General features: G+C 37.2%; 1 protein-coding gene and 1 pseudogene across 4 annotated transcripts in view; one reads left to right on the top strand and one right to left on the bottom strand.

Annotated features, from left to right (window-relative positions):
* The window catches only part of LOC144334532 (large ribosomal subunit protein uL6 pseudogene), a 99752-nt pseudogene extending 93155 nt beyond the window's left edge, over window positions 1-6597 (bottom strand).
* Window positions 1-19779, top strand: part of DLG2 (discs large MAGUK scaffold protein 2) — a 2228225-nt gene that overhangs the window by 1127863 nt on the left and 1080583 nt on the right. For all 4 annotated transcript variants that reach the window (XM_077964104.1, XM_077964105.1, XM_015115421.3 and 1 more), the window contains one exon: window positions 10291-10452. In XM_077964104.1, the coding sequence (XP_077820230.1) occupies window positions 10291-10452 (162 nt within the window). The remainder of the gene's footprint in view (window positions 1-10290; window positions 10453-19779) is intronic.

The raw sequence follows: 19779 nt of genomic DNA, 5'->3' as shown, positions 1-19779 counted from the left end.
ATTCTATGAGATATATACTGTAATTCCTGGTTTATAACTTCAGTCAACCAAAGCTCAGATGTATCCAACAACCTGACAGATGTCTCCCAGATAGCAAGTAGCATAACCAATACTTGAAATCATGTTTCTAATGCCAGAATTCGTGCACGTTCCACTATATGAGGCTGCCTCTTGGAATCAGAGGAGTATGTTGGTTTGAAACACAACTTTACTATTTATTTAGCACTTTAGAAACTCTCTGATCCTCTGTTTTCTCATTTGGAAATCAGAATGATGATACCTTTTTAATCTATCCAATTCTTGAGAGAATTAATTGAGACAGTGTTGCTGAAAGTGCTTTGTAAATTATAAGGAGCATCCTTAATGTGTGGCATCTTACAAAATTTCACTTTGCAATTCCATACTCATTACTTTCCCAGATTATAGGTCTGTGGTTCCATTCTGACTTAGAGAGCTTGAGGTGTGTTTAATTCTACAGTTACCTCTCCTGTGTGAGCCTAGCCTTCCCTAGATCCTGGGCCTAGCTCCTTTTAGGGGAGAAACTGCATTTCTACCAGGCTACATTTCCAGTATCTTCAGTTAACAGATGGAGGTTAGCACTGAGCTAGAGTAAGTTCTCCCATAGTTATTTAAATCATCATTTCCTTAAAAAGGATCTTAAGATTCATTAAATATTCATGAAGCATCCTTCCTGGCAGCTCGTCCATAGTAGGTAATTACACAGAGTTTAAAATATCTGACGTTGCTTGGAAGCACACAAAGCTCTGTCAGCTGCAAGCAGACAGCTGATTTGTAATTTAATTAACATCCTGGCTTGTCCTGTTCTTTGTGGAAATAAAAGCAGGAAAGTATTTCCTTTTACTTGTGAGTTTTGTTTAAAAAAATTAAAATGGAGCACCTGGGAGAGCTTTTCATTTCTCACATCAGTGCTGTTACTTATATCCTGCTCTAAACTCTGGAAAAATCCCTCTTTCAAAGGTTCTTTGGGCAAACCATATTGCTGAATATGGGTCATTTTTTAAAAGGGTGATTATTTTGAAGATAGATCCGGCTGCAAAGTACTTACTTATTCAACAAACATTTATCAAGTACCTACTATGTGGCAGGCACTAAAGGTCAGCAGTAAACCAAATAGGTGGGGCCTTTGACCCCATGGGGAGGGGGGCGGGGACGGTTAATTCAATGGAGGAGACAAACATCCAGCAAATCATCACAGAAATAAATGTAAAATAAAAACATGCCAAGCTTTACGAAGAATAAGGGCAGGGTGCCCTGAAAGCCTATGAAGTAGGGAGCAGTGTGCGGTGTGCAGAGGTGGGGAGAGAACTTCCTAATCTGGGAAGTCGGGAGGTCACCTTGAGGAAGTGAAGGTGAAAATTATGTACAGTCTCTCTTGCCTTTCCTCCTCCCGTTTTTCTCCTATCTGAAACTACCTACCTCCACCCCCAGATTTGCAACCTATATGTAACCATTCTGAAAGAATGGATTGGAATAACATAAAGAATGGACAGGAGAAATAAAACTGTGCTCCAGTCAAGATATCATTCAGAGAATTCATTTCAAATTAAAGAAATGGATATAAATACTGATCTGATCATTGCACTGAACATTCTTTTATCTTCTCTTATTTTCTTTTTTTACCCATGTTTTCCCTCCAGAGAGGAAGGCAGTGAGTAGGAGTGAGGACACAGTAGGTGTATAAAAGTGATAAGACAAAGGAAATAGGCTAAAGCATCATGGAGGAAGGAAGAAGCTGGAAAAAAGGATCTGCTGGCTACAGACTGCAGAAATCTTATTAAAGGAAATCCATAAAAGTAAATATCAAAGTGTTTAAACAAATCAGTGTCCTCAAAATAGGAAGGTGGCTGACAGGGCCTATATGGGAATACTCAATTACGGAACTTAAATTTCTACAGCCTTGAGATGAAATGAAAACCCTTTGTTTTCACGTGGTTTATTTTTGAGCTCGTTTTCTTTGTCCCTTTGGTTTTCTCTCTTTTCTGAGATTCACTCACCTCTTCGTTAGGGATCCCTTTGAAATTCTGTTGCTATTATTATTATTATTATTGACTTCATGCTTCTAGAATATGTGCTTCCTTTCAGCCAAAGCATGTTTTTTAAGTTAAGAGGTTTTCTTCCAGAAACAGCACTCATTAAGTCAATATAGGCCTATTGGACACACACTGTGTAGCATTCTAGCCTGACCACTCTGCAGGATACAAAGATACATGTCAGGGTTCTTACTTTCAAGGAACTTGGATTACAGAGGGACAGATAAAACTTGATGCAGAGAACATGGTTTGTCAGTGTAGTTAACAGAGGCAGTGAAACTAACAAGTTTTAACGTCAGACTTTGTGTAAGGAACTGTAATTATTACTTAATTTTATACCTGCTTCATAATGCTACTATCAGCCTTAAGTGGGATAATTTCTGTGACATTCTTAGCAAAGCGTTCATGGATAGTATTCACTATTAGGTGTGATAATATGCCATCTATTCATGTGCACACAAACATGTTCTGGCTCTCCAGCTTTTGATTTGTTTCCTGCCCCTTGCCCCCTGCCCCCCCACCCCCTCTCTCTCATCAGTACAGTGCCAATTCCTGCTACAAGGGGGAAGTAGAGCACTTTTTATGCAGCAACAGAGATAAACTCATATTTTTATTTATGAGACCTTGAAAGATTTCCAATTTCTGGATCAGTTATCATGCACTGTGCCAGCAAAATGCCATCTTCCAAATCGCACCAGAGAACCTCCAGTGACAGATCAGGCACGTGTTAGGATTCTGTGTTTAAATTCTGGGAAACTCAGTATGGTTTGTTCTGACTCACACAACCATCAGCAGAATGTACTGAGCAGAGCCTGGTCAGACTTCCTTAGCCTTTTTCTATCTGTGTAGGGGGGACTGTGGTAGAAAAAGAGTATGAGTATGATGGCATGCAAGCTCAGCTGGGAGGGCTTTCTGATTATGCAGATCACGTTATTGCTCAGATAATTACAGTTTAATGCAGTTAAACTTACACTTACTGGTCTCTTTCTATGTGTCATTTGTCGGGTAGACATTGGAGATTCAGAGATGAACATGACTCTACCTCTGCTCTTGAGGCATTTGTGGGCTAGTAGGGGAGATAGGCACATGGACAGGTCATTACAGTATAAAGTTCTTACTCTTTGACAAAATCCTGTGCAGAACACTATGGGAACATAAAGGAGGAGACATAGATTACCAACCTTTGAAGTCAGAGAATGCTTCTGAGGAGGCAACACTAAATCTGATAATCAAGAACCTAAAAAAGTTTGCTTGATGAAGGAATCTGGAGTTGGGGGCAGGGTCAAGCTTCAGAAGGGGGACGAGGATAGAATTCCAGAAGTGAGAGGCAAAATGAACTAACATAGGGAGACATAAGTAGTATACCAGGCATCCCTGTCTTGAGCACTTATCCTGCCTCTACTCCCCTTACAGCTGAAACAGGAAATATAATCTGTTTATAAAGTTTCTTTTATTATTATTATTATACTTTAAGTTCTAGGGTACATGTGCACAACATGCAGGTTTGTTACATATGTATACATGTGCCATGCTGGTGTGCTGCACTCATTAACTCGTCATTTACATTAGGTATGTCTCCTAATGCTATCGCTCCCCCATCCCCCTACCCCACGACAGGCCCCAGTGTGTGGTGTTCCCCACCCTGTGTCCAAGTTTTCTCATTGTTCAATTCCCACCTATGAGTAAGAACATGCGGTGTTTGGTTTTCTGTCCTTGCGACAGTTTGCTCAGAATGATGGTTTCCAGCTGCATCCACGTCCCTACAAAGGACATAAACTCATCCTTTTTTCATGGCTACATAGTATTCCATGGTGTGTATGTACCACATTTTCTTAATCCAGTCTATCATTGATAGACATTTGGGTTGGTTCCAAGTCTTTGCTATTGTGAATAGTGCCTCAATAAACATACGTGTGCATGTGTCTTTACAGCAGCATGATTTATAATCCTTCGGGTATATACCCAGTAATGGGATGGCTGGGTCAAATGGTATTTCTAGTTCTAGATCCTTGAGGAGTCGCCGCACTGTTTTCCACAATGATTGAACTAGTTTACAGTCCCACCAACAGTGTAAAAGTGTTCCTATTTCTCCACATCCTCTCCAGCACCTGTTGTTTCCTGACTTTATTATGATCACCATTCTAAGTGGTGTATGATGGTATCTCATCGTGGTTTTGATTTGCATTTCTCTGATGGCCAGTGATGATGAGCATTTCTTCATGTGTCTGTTGGTTGCATAAATGTCTTCTTTTGAGAAGTGTCTGTTCATATCCTTTGCCCACTTTTTGATGAGTTATTTGATTTTTCCTTGTAAATTTGTTTAAGTTCTTCGTAGATTCTGGATATTAGCCCTTTGTCAGATGGGTAGATTGCAAAATTTTTCTCCCATTCTCTAGGGTTGCCTGTTCACTCTGATGGTAGTTTCTTTTGCTGTGCAGAAGCTCTTTAGTTTAATTAGATCCCATTTGTCAGTTTTGGCTTTTGTTGTCACTGCTTTTGGTGTTTTAGTCATGAAGTCCTTGCCCATGCCTATGTCCTGAATGGTATTGTCTAGGTTTTCTTCTAGGGATTTTATGGTTTTAGGTCTAACATTTAAGTCTTTAATCCATCTTGAATTAATTTTTGTATAAGGTGTAAGGAAGGAATCCAGTTTCAGCTTTCTACATATGGCTAGCCAATTTTCCCAGCACCATTTATTAAATAGGAAATCCTTTCCCCATTTCTTTTCTTGTCAGCTTTGTCAAAGATCAGATGGTTGTAGATGTGTGGTGTTATTTTTGAGGGCTCTGTTCTGTTCCATTGGTCTATATCTCTGTTTTGGTACCAGTGCCATGCTGTTTTGGTTACTGTAGCCTTGTAGTATAGTTTGAAGTCAGGTAGCATGATGCCTCCAGCTTTGTTCTTTTTGCTTAGGATTGTCTTGGCAATGTGGGCTCTTTTTTGGTTCCAAGTGAACTTTAACCCACCTTCCATGCTCATGGATAGGAAGAATCAATATTGTGAAAATGGCCATACTGCGCAAGGTAATTTATAGATTCAATGCCATCCCCGTCAAGCTACCAATGACTTTCTTCACAGAATGGCAAAGTTTATTTTACTGAAGTCCCCTTCAACAGACCAAGCTGAGGAGAGAAAAAGAAGAAAGCACAGATTGCAATATAGAGGCCTTCTGCCCATGGCCCTCATTTTGTAGGCACTACAGAAATCCTCAAAGGTGCCCAGAATGGCATTAGTACCTACCAGACAAGCCTTGGGATGAGAAGTGACTCAGAATTACGCAGAATGTTAGGGTTTATTCTTATGTCAGTGCGTAAGAATATTTCCTAAAAGTTTTATTACCTGAAGATAAAGTTGGCCTCTAAAGACGTTTGAGTCCTAACTAACTTAGAAGATTAAGTGCTCTTTCTCTAGAGTGAAATTAACATGTATTTAAAACCTAGTTTGCGACTTACCAGGTATGTAAGCTTGGAAAAAATACCGAATTATCTGAGTCTAAGATAAAGAGAATCACAATTATCTCTAATATGGTGATGATGGATATAAAACATTTAATATGGCTCCAGGCACATTAACTGTAGCTGGTATTATTATTGATTGTAATATTACATTAGTGTTAGGATTAGCATTAATGTTGGTGTTAATATTAATCCTAGTATCATAGATCAGTACTTTTGTTCAGCCGAAGTAAATAAAGATTTGAATACAAGCAGAGAAATTTTGCTATATCATATCAGGGTGATTCCTTTGGAAGCTTGAGTTTCAGTTAAAGATGGGACTTTCTCATCAGTTCTTGTCATTTCTTGCTTAGTCATAGGCTGAAGACTCAAAGAAAAATAAAATGGGGCAATGTCTGGTTGGCACTGGGCAGAGTATTATTTAGGTCTAGGTTCTCTTGGATGACTCCCTGTTGTCTACAGCCGACACCAATCTGCCTTCCAGCTTCCTCCTGCCACACTGTGCCTTACATCCCAAGCTTCATCCAAGTCTTATATCAGCTCATAGAAGCAGATCTAAGATGGGATTTCATGTGTGCAGGATTTATGGAGGACAGTTCCAAGGAAAAAAAAATAGGGAGTAAAGGAAGCACAAAGGAACTCTGCAGAAATGTAAGTCCAAGTGCAGTCTAAATTTAAGCTAATCTCACTGGATAATTTGTAGTGTAATTCACACCACAGGATTTGTCTCACCATGAGGTATGCGATTTGGGGTTCAAATATGACTGCTGTGGGCATCAAAGAGAGGAGGCTTCAATCACCCAAGGGTAATGTTCCTGAGAAGTATGCAGATATGAGCCTTCAACGGGTAAAAAAGATTTCCATGGATTTGGATGGGGACACAATAGCATCTGCGACAATCCACTTTAAGACCTCACTGTTCCCTCAGACATCATCCCCTCTTATCACATGTCTCCCCTACACATGTTGTGCCTTTGGTTGGAATATCTTTTACCTCTTTATGGTATTCCAGATCCTGTTTCAAACTGGGAAGGTACAGACAGACAGCCACAAATGCTTACCCATTTCTGCTCCCCCAGAACTAAGTTCATCACGACGTATGGTAGTGTTTCTGTGCATAAGTATAGCTTAGTAATTTATGGTCTTCTTGAGGTCAAGAGTTGCTCTTTTCAGTTCATGTTCTCAGTATATACTGAAATGAATGATGAGGAGAAAGATATATGGTACTTAATAGTCTGATGTCCTTTTAGATTGTGTCAAGCAAATGATGTGATTGTCCTTTATACTTGAACCTGAGATCACAGCATTTTATAATGAAAAAGATTTTATCCAGTAGACAAAATAGTATTGTGGCTTAAGCAACTGATACCTATTTCATCCATTTGTGTAACAGTCCCTCATAACTGTATTCAACAAACACTTATTGAGCATAGGTGTTGTGTATTTGACTAAAGACTGGAGATGTGAGAATAAACAATACCATTGTGGTTCCAGTCCTTACAAGATTTCACAGTTCAATGGAAAAACACAGAAAATACACAATCATATAGCACGATAAGAGTTGTAATTGGAGACTATAGGGAGTTATGAGAACATGCACACAAAGAAGGAGGTCTGGAGATCCATTGCACAACAAAGTGAATATAAGTAACATTACTGAACCATACACTTAAAAATGGTTAAAATGGTCAAAATTTTATGTGTATTTTACCACAAATTTTAAAAGAAGCTTAAAAATGAGAAGCAACGGTTTGTTTATATTTCTTTTATAACTATTGGAGTGAGAATGTTGAGAAAAAAGGTAATTCAGAGCCGGGTGCGGTGGCTCACACCTATAATCCTTGAACTTTGGGAGGCTGAGGTGGACGGATCACTTGCTGTCAGGAGTTCGAGACCAGCCTGGCCAAGATGGTGAAACCCTGGCTCTACTAAAATTTAAAAAAAGTAGCCAGGCATGGTGGTGCCCATCTGTAGTCCCAGCTACTTGGGAGGCTGAGGCAGGAGAATTTCTTGAACCTGGAGGCAGAGGTTGCAATGAGCTGAGATCACGCCATTGTACTCCAGCCTGGGGTGACAAGAGCTGGAGTCCATCTCACAAAAAAAAAAAAAAAAAAAAAAAAAAAAAAAAAAAAAGTAATTCAGAAGTAATGGGGGTTCAGCCTATATAGTAGTGTTATGGCAGGGTAAGAAAGCTTGTATTCTGTCCTGTGGGCAGTGTGAGCCATTGGAAGATTTCAAGAAGGACTTTATCAGCATGTGATTCAGAAAGTCCCCTGGATCAGTGTAGAGAATGCATGGGAAAGGGGCAACCCACAGAGATGCTAGCCAATTCAGAGGTTGTTTATATAGCCCAGCTGAGAGCTTATTCAATCCTGAACATGGACAATGTTGGTGGGGGTGTGGGAAGAATAAGGAGAAAGTAGACTCAACTATTATTTAGGATATAAATCGGGCAGACTCAGTAACTTATTAAATTGACAGATAGCAGCAGGCAAAAAACAGGATGGAGTCTGATTGACTCCTACTTTTCTGGCTCAGATGACAACATAGATGATAGTGCCTTTATGAGAGAATCGAAAATGGGGAGCAGACGGGGGAGTCAATGGGTTGAAAGCCAGAGAAACTAAAATGGGCATATGTGTGACATTATTCCACTCACAATGAGCATAACTGATCAAAAGTGAATGCTCAATTTGATCCATGTTTCTGAGGCAGATTACACTGCCAAATTATTCATAGGGTTAGTTAAACAAAAGCATGGTATTTGCAGTTCACAGAAATGTTCTAACCTCATTGTGTCATGCATTCTCAGTGATTTTTTTCTACAAAGCTGCCAATTAGGTTTTCAGACGTGGACTTCATCTTCTTATGGGGGGTACAGGAGAGTGATGATAATTGAAAGAGGATTCAGATTGCAATGATCTGGATAGGGTCTTGGCGCTGATGCCCATCAGTTAAGGTGACTCTTGACAAGTACCTTAACTTCTTGGAGTGTTAGTTTTCTAATGGGTGAAACGGCCAAGAATGATTGCAATGGAACAAGTATGTGAGAGTCCTTTGAAAACTGCAATTATGACACTGTTACTTTTGTTGAGACAAATGTTACTTGGGACATTGAAGAAAGCCCACCCTGCCCCAGAAAGTATAAGTATTGATAATCTGCTTCTGAGGAAGAGTGAACAACAGATTGAATTATCATCCCTGGAATGTTTCTTGTTACTTTTATATTATGAGTCAGTCTGAGAGCTGATGTCCAAGAAATTTTTTATCTATCTATCTATCTATCTATATAATTTATATATATATATGATTTATATATATATATTTATATATATATAAATATTATATAATATTTATATTATATAATTTATTATATAAATTATATAATATTATATAATATATAATTATATATTATTATATAATATATAATAATATATAATTATATTATATAAATTATATAATTTATTTAATATTATATAAATTATATATAATATTAAATAAATATTATATTTATATTTATATATATATAAAAATATATATATCATATATATATGATAAAATTAACCATTAATGACAAAAACAATGGGACACTGGGAAGAGGTTAGACATCACAATTAGCCTGTGATGGTGTTATGACAATGTTTAGAACCCTGCTCCCAATATCCCTGTGTTAGGCACAAACAACATAGGCAAAGTATAGCAAACTAACACTTCATTATCTGAATTAGGGGTCAGATGTAGAGAGTTCTCTTTCATCTTTCCCAGGTAGGACAACAGCCTTAGAATGATGGAACTCTAAAGGAACAGATCCAAGGGAAAAGGGGTACAAATTAGTAAGAGACAAAGAAATAGGATGGAGACTCAGGCTAAGGCTGAAAATGGAGGTAGACCCCAAGAAGAGGGCTGAGCTCTCTCAAAGCGTTCCTTATCCTGAACCTTGTTTTTCTCTCTGCCAACTTCCTTATATCTGCTTGGAAGACTCAGACAATGATCTTTACTGTTACAGTCATGTATAAGCAAGAAGGTTAAGAAAAGAGGAAAACAGAATAAGAGAGAAAGAAGTATTTACCTCTGTCCCCTCAGGGAGCCATCGGAATATAGGCAGATGCCTTGCCTTGATTTTTAAAATTCTTTAAAAGCTAGCTCTGCTTCTAAAAATTGTGGTCTTTTGTCCCAGAATCTGACTAACCCAGATCAATACTTCTTCTCCTAGGTAGTGAAGTAAAGAAAGATAAGATTGTCTTCTCTTTGAGTCTAACACAAACAATGTGGGTGACAAAATTTTTTCCTCATTTCCAAAGGAACTTAAATCACTCACAAATTCTGAAAGAAAATTAAGTTTTCTCAATGGAATATATCGGAATTCTATTTTCTTCTTGCCTAGCACTTTTTTTTTCTTCTCCATCCATGACCTAGAATTTTTAACACATAGTTAGCTACTCTGGTCAAGAGGGTTACCTCCTCACTTACTTAAGTAAAGTAAATGTTCTGTCTCATTTGTTATCACCTTTCTGTAACTCACAAACAAAGAGAGTATATTGTTGGAGAGAAACAAGTCCTGGGCATTGGTCAATATTCGTGGTTAACTCAGTTTTGCTTGCATTTGATCTGGTCTATAGTGACCGCCAGAAGAGTCTACAGCAAAGCCCATTTGGTGAAGTCAAAAGTAGGTGCACACTGTGTCCTATTGATGAAATTAGAATATGAAGTTCAGTCTATTTCCGTCACGAACACTGATATATACATATTTTTCCTTTCTTTTCTTTTCTTTTCTTTTCTCCTAGAAGTATCGATATCAAGATGAGGACGCTCCACATGATCATTCCTTACCTCGACTAACCCATGAAGTAAGAGGCCCAGAACTCGTGCATGTATCAGAAAAGAACCTCTCTCAAATAGAAAATGTCCATGGATACGTCTTGCAGTCTCATATTTCTCCTCTGAAGGTCAGTTATATTGCCCTTCCGACTTTATAGTTGGTGGCGGTGGTTGGTCTTAATTGCTAATGGAGATGTTTGCTGGCCCGATTAAATGAGGCTCTTTTAAAAAGTGATAGAGGACACGGGTTGCCAAAGGGTCTTTCTTGTGCATTGGAGGCTCACCTTGTATTTTTGGGACGTATTTTTATTGCAATTGTTTGAATATCTGGAAAAATCATTTTAGTTGCTGAGAATGGTAAAGAAAGCGCCAAGATTGAAACATTGAAAGGAAAAATAAGCTAACCACATATTTTTAAAACCCAAGTACATCAAGGTTTTGCTCAAATGCTCTCTGTTTGTCAGTATTCGTGGTCCAACAAAGGGAGCAAATATAACATGATCACATCTAACGATTGCCTTACTGTCTAAACTATAAAGGAAAATGTGTGAGCTGTCTAATCAATGCCTCTATTGTATCCTAGAGAAAATTGTTTATTAGACTTATTTCAATTTGGTGTCATACTTTTACCAATACTTTCTACTTTTTAAAATTTAATTTTAAACAATTGCTTGATAAATTATATCTTGAGAAGAAGGTATAATTAAATGAGAAAAAAAAATACTTTTCTATGCCCCTTGGCTGCAAATTAGCAAATCACTCTGCTTTTTTTTTATTTTTTATTTTTTTATTTTTATTTTTATTTTTTTTTTGGCTGAACTGGCACTACCGGATTTTGTGTTTTGTACAAAAAGCTTTTAAATGTTTATCAAAGTTTAAAAAGAAAAATCAAAATTCGGCTGAAATAAAAGGGAATTCAAATGGAAAAAAATAAAAACACCTACCAACTAATTCCTTAGTAATTACTGCTAAACAAAAATTTCTTTCATCACCTAGAACATTCATTTTGCCAGCACTTCTACATAGCTGTGCTACAATAAAAAGTATAGACATAAAAGTGTCTTCCATGTTTTCTGGATCTTATTATACCTGCCAAAACATCCAAGAGAGGTTAACTTATGCTTAACCTTATGTTTCAAATTTTGAAACATTTCAAACGTATTTGTATGCTAAATTGTATTATCAAATAAATTAGCTATAGCTACTACCAATACATAAAAATATTGGATCGTCAAATTCCAGTAAATATTACATAGTAAGTAAAAATATATTAATATTAATATTCTGCTTCTGGGATTCATTGTGTAAATCTCCAGAATTTCTTTGCAAGTGTTTGGATGACTGGTGAAAAGGAGTATGTTTAACCTGGAGAAGAAAAGATTAAGAATTGGGGGACACGGGACTTAACCTTTTTTACCTCAAGAGCTGTCATCTGAAAAGCATGACATCAATGTCATGCAGAAGGCAGAAGTAGATCCACTGTTCATAAGTGACAGTAATGTATATTATATGTGGGATTATTTTAACACCACAGCTCCTGATATTTATAGCTACTCAAAAAAATTGTAGACTACTTCATGAGACAGAAGTTCCCTATCCCTAGAAATCTTTCAGCAATGGATAATGGCTTGTCAGAGGTTTTGTAGAAAAGACTCCTTCCGTAGAAGGATAAACAAAATTGCCTCTAAGGTCCTGTTTAGGAATCAGAATTCTGTGTTCAGTATAGAATCATTCTGATTCCTAGAGTTAGACAGTACTCTTTAATTTTTTCAAACAGTTGCTGATCCCTACTCTGTGTACCAATCACTGTAAATTGAGAAAGGGCAGGGCTGAGAGACTGAACTGCATCGAGGGTACTTACATTTGTTTTATTCTTTCAAACTGGTTGAAAAGCTCCCTATAAGAACCTCCATAGGTCAGGCACAGTGGTCCGCACCTGTAGTCTCAGCATTTTGGGAAGCCGAGGTGGGAGGACCGCTGATCCCAGGACTTCAAGACCAGCCTGGGTAACAAGGCAAGACCTTGTCTCTGCAAAAATTTTAACAAATTAGCCAAGCGAGGTGGTGTGCAAGTGTAGTTGCAGGTATGCAGGAGTCTGAGGTGAGAGGATCCTTTGAGCCCAGGAAGTTGAGGCTGGAGTAAGCCATGATCACACACACTGCACTACAGCCTGGGCAACAAAGTGAGACCCTGTCCATGCCACAACACCCAACACACACATACACAAATTTCGCCATCTTTCTCCCTTCCCAACTTTTCCTCCTTAATCAACTCTAGAGCATACCTCCCAAAGGACTTTAGGCTAAGTACGTAGGATAATCAAGGCTAGCATTTTATATCCTTCTACTAGAATCGATAATATGGTGATTATTAGTATTATATTTAAGTCAACTAACAATGATAGATGAAATATTTAAAGTAAGTGCATCTTTTGTCTTATCAGTAGGATTATGCCTGAAAGTAGTGAAATTCCTTGTGTTACTTCTGGGATTCAAAAATGGAATAGGGAGAGTCCAAATTTTATAATAGGTGCTATTGTAATTATGAGGGATGCTAGTCTGGTTACAGTAAAAAAAAAAAAAAAAAAAAAAAAAAAAAAAAAAAAAGAACAGAACAATGAAAGCATTATGGGAGCTTTGTTTTGTATATTAAGTCTTCAGCATATACACGATAATATAATTATCTGAACATCTGCAGTTTTGGTGATTGTACCATCATTTATTATGCTACTCGCTGTCTCATTTGGAAAATGTATATCAGAGTTGATGGGACAGTGTGCTTTTTCTAAATCTCAGATCTCATATAAACAAAGGAAGTTTTCCTGTTTTTCCTTTATCCTTTGCCTTCCAGGAATCTCAGTCTCAGAATTAACTGTATTCAACTTCAATGGGTTTCTGTTAGCCTAGATTTTCTGTTATATTTATGTCACTTCTAACTAATTTCCTAGCCTTTTATTGAGGGCACCTCATGTCAGTTTTAAGAACAGCCACCTATGAATAGCAAGACCCTGGGATAATAGATTTTTCTCCTTTTTGGAACCACCAGTTCTGTGGTATGGCCCCAAGGTATTGTGAAGAGGAGGGAAAGGGAAGCTCGCCAAGAATTTCTACACTCAGGCTGTGAGGTAGCTATTTTGGGACCAGGATTTTTTCATCATGACCTTCTCGAGGTGTTGTTTATACTAAACAAGATGTGTTTGAGTATTTATTTATTTATTTATTTTTAAACTTGTATTTTAGGTACAGCGGTACATGCGCAGGTTTGTTATATAGGTAAACTGCATGTCACAGAGGTTTGGTGTGCGGATTATTTCATCACCAGGTAATAAGCATAGTATCAAATAGGTAGTTTTTCAATCCTCACCCTCCTCCCACCCACCGTTTTCAAGTAGGTCTCAGTGTCTGTTGTTCCCTTCTTTGTGTCCATATATACTCAATGTTTAGGTCCCACTTGTAAGTGAGAATACGTAGCATTTGGTTTTCTGCTCCTGTGTTAGTATGCTTAGGATAATGGCCTTCAGCTCCATCTATGTTGCTGCAAAGAACATGATCTCATTCTTTTTCTTTTACTTTCTTTTTCTTCTTCTTTTTTTTTTTTTTTTTTTTTTTTTTTTTTTTTTTTTTTTTTTTGGAAATGGAGTCTCGCTCTGTCGCCCAGGCTGGAGTGCAATGGCACAATCTTGGCTCACTGCAACCTCCACCTCCCGGGTTCGAGCGATTCTCTGCCTCAGCCTCCTGAGTAGCTGGGACTACAGATCTCCTGACCTCATGATCCGCCAGCCTCGGCCTCCCAAAGTTTTTATGGCTGTGCAGTATTTTGCGGTGTATACGTTCCACATTTTCTTTATCCCAGCTACTGTTACTAGGCATTTAGGTTGATTCCTTGCCTTTGCTATTGTGAATAGTGCTGCAACAAACATACCTTTGTGTGTGTCTTAACGGAGGAGCAATTTATATTCCTTTGAGTATATACCCAATAATGAGATTGCTTGGTCGAATGACAATTCTGTTTTCAGTTCTTTGAGAAATTGTCAAACTGCTTTCCGCAATACCTGGAATAATTAAATTCCTAGCAGCATTGTATAAGCCTTCCCTTTTCTCTGCAACCTCACCAGCATCTGTTATTTTTTGACTTTTTATAAAAGCCATTCTAACTGATATAAGATGGTATCTCTTTGTGGTTTTAATTTCCATTACTCGAATGATTAGTGATGTTGAACATTTTTTCATATGCTTGTTGGCTGCATATATATCTCTTCTGAAAAGTGTCTGCTCGTATCCTTTTCCCACTTTTTTATAGGATTATTTTTTGGCTTGTTAATGGATTCTGAATATTAGACCTTTATTGGATGCATACTTTGCAAAAATTTTCTCCCATTCTGTAGGTTGTCTGTTTACTCTGTTGATAGTTTCTTTTGTTGTGCAGAAGCTCTTAAGTGTAATTAGATCCCATTTGTCAAATTTTGTTTTTGTCACAATTGTTTTTGACATCTTCATCATGAAATCTTCACCAGGTTCTTTCCAGAATAATATTTTCTAGGTTATCTTCCCGGATGTTTATAGTTTTAGGTTTTGTATTTAAGTCTTTAATCCATCTTGAGTTGATTTTTTGTATGTGATATAAGGAAGGGGTTCAGTTTCCATCTTCTGTATATGGCTAGCCAGTTGTCCCAGCACCATCTATTGACTAGGGAGTCCTTTTCCCATTGCCTGTTTTTGCCCACTTTATTGAAGATCAGATAGTTGGCAATGTGCAGCACTATTGCTGGGCTCTTTATTCTGTTCAATTGGTCTATGTGTCTGTTTTTCTACCAGTATTATGCTATTTTTGTTACTGTAGCCTTGTAGTATAGTTTGAAGTCCAATAATGTGATACTTACAGCTTTGATCTTTTTGCTTAATATTGCCTTGGCTCTTTGGGCTCTGTTTTGGTTCTATGTGAATTTTAATAGTTGTTTTCTAATTCTGTGAAGAATGTCATTGGTATTTGATAGGAATAGCACTGACTGTGTAAATTGCTTTGGGGAGCATGGTCATTTTAACAATGTTGATTCTTCCTATCCATGAGCATAGAATGTTTTTCAATTTGTTTGAATCATCTCTGATTTCCTTGAGCAATTTTTTTGCCATCCTCATTGTAGAGATCTTTTACCTCCATGGTTAGCTGTATTCATAGGTATTTTATTATTTTTGTGGCTATTGTAAATGAGATTGGGTTCTTGATTTTACTTTCAGCTTGGATGTTGTTGGTAGATAGGAATGCTACTGATTTTTGTATACTGGTTTTATATCCTGAAACTTTTCTGAAGTTCTTTATCAGATCATGGAGCTTTTGGGTAAAGACTAAGGGGTTTTCTAGGCATAGCATCATATCATCTGCAAACAGGAATAGTTTGACCTCTTCTCTTCCTGTTCGGATGCCTTTTACCTCTTTCTCTTGCCTGATTGCTTCGGTTAGGATTTCCACGACTTTGTTGAAAAGGAATGGTGATAGAGGGCATCCTTGTCTTGTTCTGGTTTTCAAGGAGAATGCTTCCAACTTTTGTCCATTCAGTATGATCTGGGATTTTATAGCTCAAGATATGCTTTTATGTTGTCTTAGTAAAGACACCCTGTGTATCTCTCCTTCATCACCAATAGTAATAGGAATAAATGTGTAAGATTTTTCTAGGGGGAAAAATAAGTCCATTTTAAGGTTGGCCAATTTTGTGATGTAAATATTCCCAGCATGGCTGATTTTAGGCTACCGACCTAAGGCTACTTTTTAAATATTTGGAAATAGAGGCACATGAGATTCTCATGAGCTAGTGAGTAAGCTCCAGCACAGCACTGTGAATATCAGATTCAAGCACTTGCATTTTTATAGCAACAAGATACATTTACTAATCAAGTTGTTACATTATCACAGTTCAACTGTTGAAAAACCTACCATGATTAAAATCTCATGGGTTATTTTCTCATAAAGGAAGCCTGTTAGAGTCAGGGAACTGCTAAAAAGGTACAAAGTCTCCATTAGAACTGTCATATTTTCAACTTCTTTGCCTTCTTTTATCTGTCTAGTATTCTTGGGTCAAGCACTAAAAGGAAGAAAAGGAGGCAAAACACATAATCAGATGCTTGCCCCAGAATCCTACTGAGAAAACAATGTGACTCTAGTATTAATGGAGAATTTACATATGGCATGCCTAAACAGAGTGTGAAATTGCTGGATAATAGTTTAAATGTCACACTGAGTGGGCTCTGAATCATTAGATGAGTAATCTCACTGTCACAGGTTTGAGTATCATTTTCTCCATCGTCGTGTATCACTTGAAGCCCTGGTTCTAAAATTCATCTGTCTTTGGTGCATACCAGCTGCCTAAGTGATAGATGGGCTTTCTAAGCCTGTTTTCATTAGAGTGCCTTGGCCAGTGTGAAGTATGGGGTTGGAAGGAAACATGCAATTTAGTGGTCAATTCAAGGGAATTTGTTTTCTTTTCCTCAAGGTGTGGGGATGCGTTCTCTTCAGATGTTACCTAGAATCTTTCACAAAAGAAGTTGGCCTATGATAAACCACAAGAATTTTCTTTTCAGTTTAGGTCTTTTCACTTTGGGTCAGTTCAATAAATATTAATTGAGTGCCTACTGTAGCACTAAGTGATGGGGAAACAAAGAGCAGTGAAACATGATTTTCAGTATCTAGATTATTATCTTGGAGGACTTGATTCACAATTATTTGTTACTTATTATTATTCCAAAACTGAAATTTGAATTCCTCAAACTTAAAACCCTGGGGCCCCAAGCATCTACCAGAGTACCCTGTAGGAGTATTTATTAGCGAAATAGAGAGAGAAAGGGAGGGAGTTAACTGCTGTCCTCTTCTTCCTTACCTAATCATCATTTATATAAAATTTCATAAATTCTAAACTTCATATTTTATCACATATTAACATATCTGAAATCTGGATGTGTCTTAAAATCAATGGCATCTTGCAATTAAAATTGGCTGTATTTCCTAGGGAGTATTAAAAAAGAAGTGTGTCTTGCAGTCAAAACCAGCTTAGATTCTTAGGTTTAATGACTAATTACAAGGAAGATTAAAGCCTCCTTTTATAAATTGGTGTGAATTACTTTAATCAGATAAATATAATTGTGTGTTCTTGAATTTTCACAGAAACTAGAATAAACAGTTCTGGGAAACTTTGCTGGAAATTAGGAGTATGTGAGGTTTGGGTAAACTTCAATACCCTGGACAACTGGGCACTTGTTGAGTATATATAAGAAGACATTTGGGAATCTGTAGGCAATGCACATTTGAGAAATTATAGAAGAGCTGAAGCATGAGGAAGCCAATAAAAAACTATAGACAAAGGATAACAATGTGTATTTTTTATACTGTTTTCTTACTAGAGTTGCCAGAGCACAATCATAGGAAAGTATGTTTTAGCCAAAAGTACAATAAAAACCCTCTTCCTATATAAAGCCTTTTCGTTAACTCTTGGCCAACCCCAACTGGGCATAAGATCCTATGGCACAAGGATTTAGTGCATCCCACATAGTCATCCTTTAAAAATATACCTTATTCTATTGTTCTAAAAATTATTTGTTGAACTATACAGTAGTCCCCACTTATCTGTGGGGGATACATTTTAAGACCCCCCCATGGATGCAATGAAACTGCAGATAGTGCCAAATCCTATTTATACTATGTTTTTTCCTATGTTTTCATATGTATGTCATCACATACATATGATAAAATTTAATTTATAAATTAGGCTCAGCAAGAGATTAACAATAACTGATTTTGAAGTATTTATGTTATACCCAGGTAGAAGTGTTCAACAGTCAGTTAATAAAATATAATTATAACAATATACTTTAATAAAAGTTATGTGAATGTGCTCTCCCTCTGTCTCTCAAAATATCTTGTGTGTACTGACCTGTTTTCAGGCCATAGTTGACCTCTGGTAGCTGAAACTGCAAGAAAAGTGCCACCTAAGATCAGGGAGGACTACTATATAACGTTCTTTCCTCTAGGTTTGCCATTTTTCTTGCTGTTAGTAAATGTGTAAGCTCCCATGACCTGGACTGCACCTTATTTTTGTTTTGCTTTGTTTTGTTTTTTATTTTACTCCCTTATTGGAATCTAAAATGAAACTAGACTAGCATCTCCCAAAGTATGTTGGGTGGAATTTGGTCAGCATTATTAAAATAAAGGTATGAATGAATGCTTAAACACATTTGAGGAGTTAAATCCATTAACTTGTTGAAGGATTTCTCAGAGTCTTTACTATAATAGTATGAAATATAAACATCTAAGATGGAAATATGATTAGTACAAAGTATTTCCCAAACATATTTTGTCATAGAATTATTTCTTTAGTATAAAATTATGTTTTGGTTAGGCACATATACTTTTGGAGTATACAATAAAGAAAGTAGCAAAGAAAGGTCTCTCAAGACCTAGAAAAACTGTTTTATTTTTTGGAGCTGGAGAGGTTAAGATGGGTGTTGTCAGAGAAAAAAATTATACAGGACATCATTTTTTACTTGAAGGAAGTGTGAAGTAAGGGAGAAAAGTCAAGGTTGCCCTATTCTCTAGCAGTTGTGTAACAATATGGAAAAGTTCTGAGAACTGCCAAGTAGTTGACTAGGATACTGACATACAATGTAAGAATTAAGGGAAGGGGCATAGAGTGGGCCCAAACATCCCATAAAGCAAGAGAGATGGGCATGAACAGGTAATGAAGGACCTTATGTAGAGACTGGACTTCACTTTGTAGGTAATGAGGGATGACTACAGAATTTTTAAAAAAGAGAGTAACATGACCTGATTTGCAAATTAGACCATTATTCATGTCATGTGGTACAGTGGAAGGAAAAATTGGAAAGGTATGACGTCAGATTCAAGGGCATCAGGTAAAATGTAAAAGATAGATAAACTTTGATATAAAGCAGAGGTATTGGGGTTGAAGGGAAAGATAGATTAGAAGGTTTATTTAGAAAGAGATATCATCAGGACACTGAGACCTATTACATATAGAAGGTAGAAGAGAGAGAGAAATAGAAGATAATTTACAATTTTTAAAATTTGACCCCTGAGTAGAGGATATATCATGAAATGAAACCAAGAATGCCAGAGGAAGAGCAGATTTTAGAACGGCAGGGAGGGAGTGGGATAATTTCTGAGTTTATGTTGGAATAATTGATTTTGAAGTATTCATGTTACACCCAGGTAGAAGTGTTCAACAGTCAATTTGAAATAAAAATCTGATCTAGAAAATGGAAACTTTCAAGTTTTCAGTGTAGTTGGAGTTGTGAAAATAGATGGGATTGCTCAGGAGAGGGGGGGAGAACACAGAGGACTGAAACACAGGTGCCAACACCACCATATATGGGCTTTGGGGAGAAAGAGGTACCTACTGAGGATAACATGAAGTAGTGAGAAATTTACCACAACATTTAGCCCTTAGTAGC

The sequence above is a fragment of the Macaca mulatta genome, chromosome 14 (assembly GCF_049350105.2).
Source record: "Macaca mulatta isolate MMU2019108-1 chromosome 14, T2T-MMU8v2.0, whole genome shotgun sequence".
NCBI classification, from domain to species: Eukaryota; Metazoa; Chordata; class Mammalia; order Primates; family Cercopithecidae; genus Macaca; species Macaca mulatta.
Note: the sequence above shows the minus strand (reverse complement) of the source record. Positions and strands in the feature narration are given on the sequence as shown.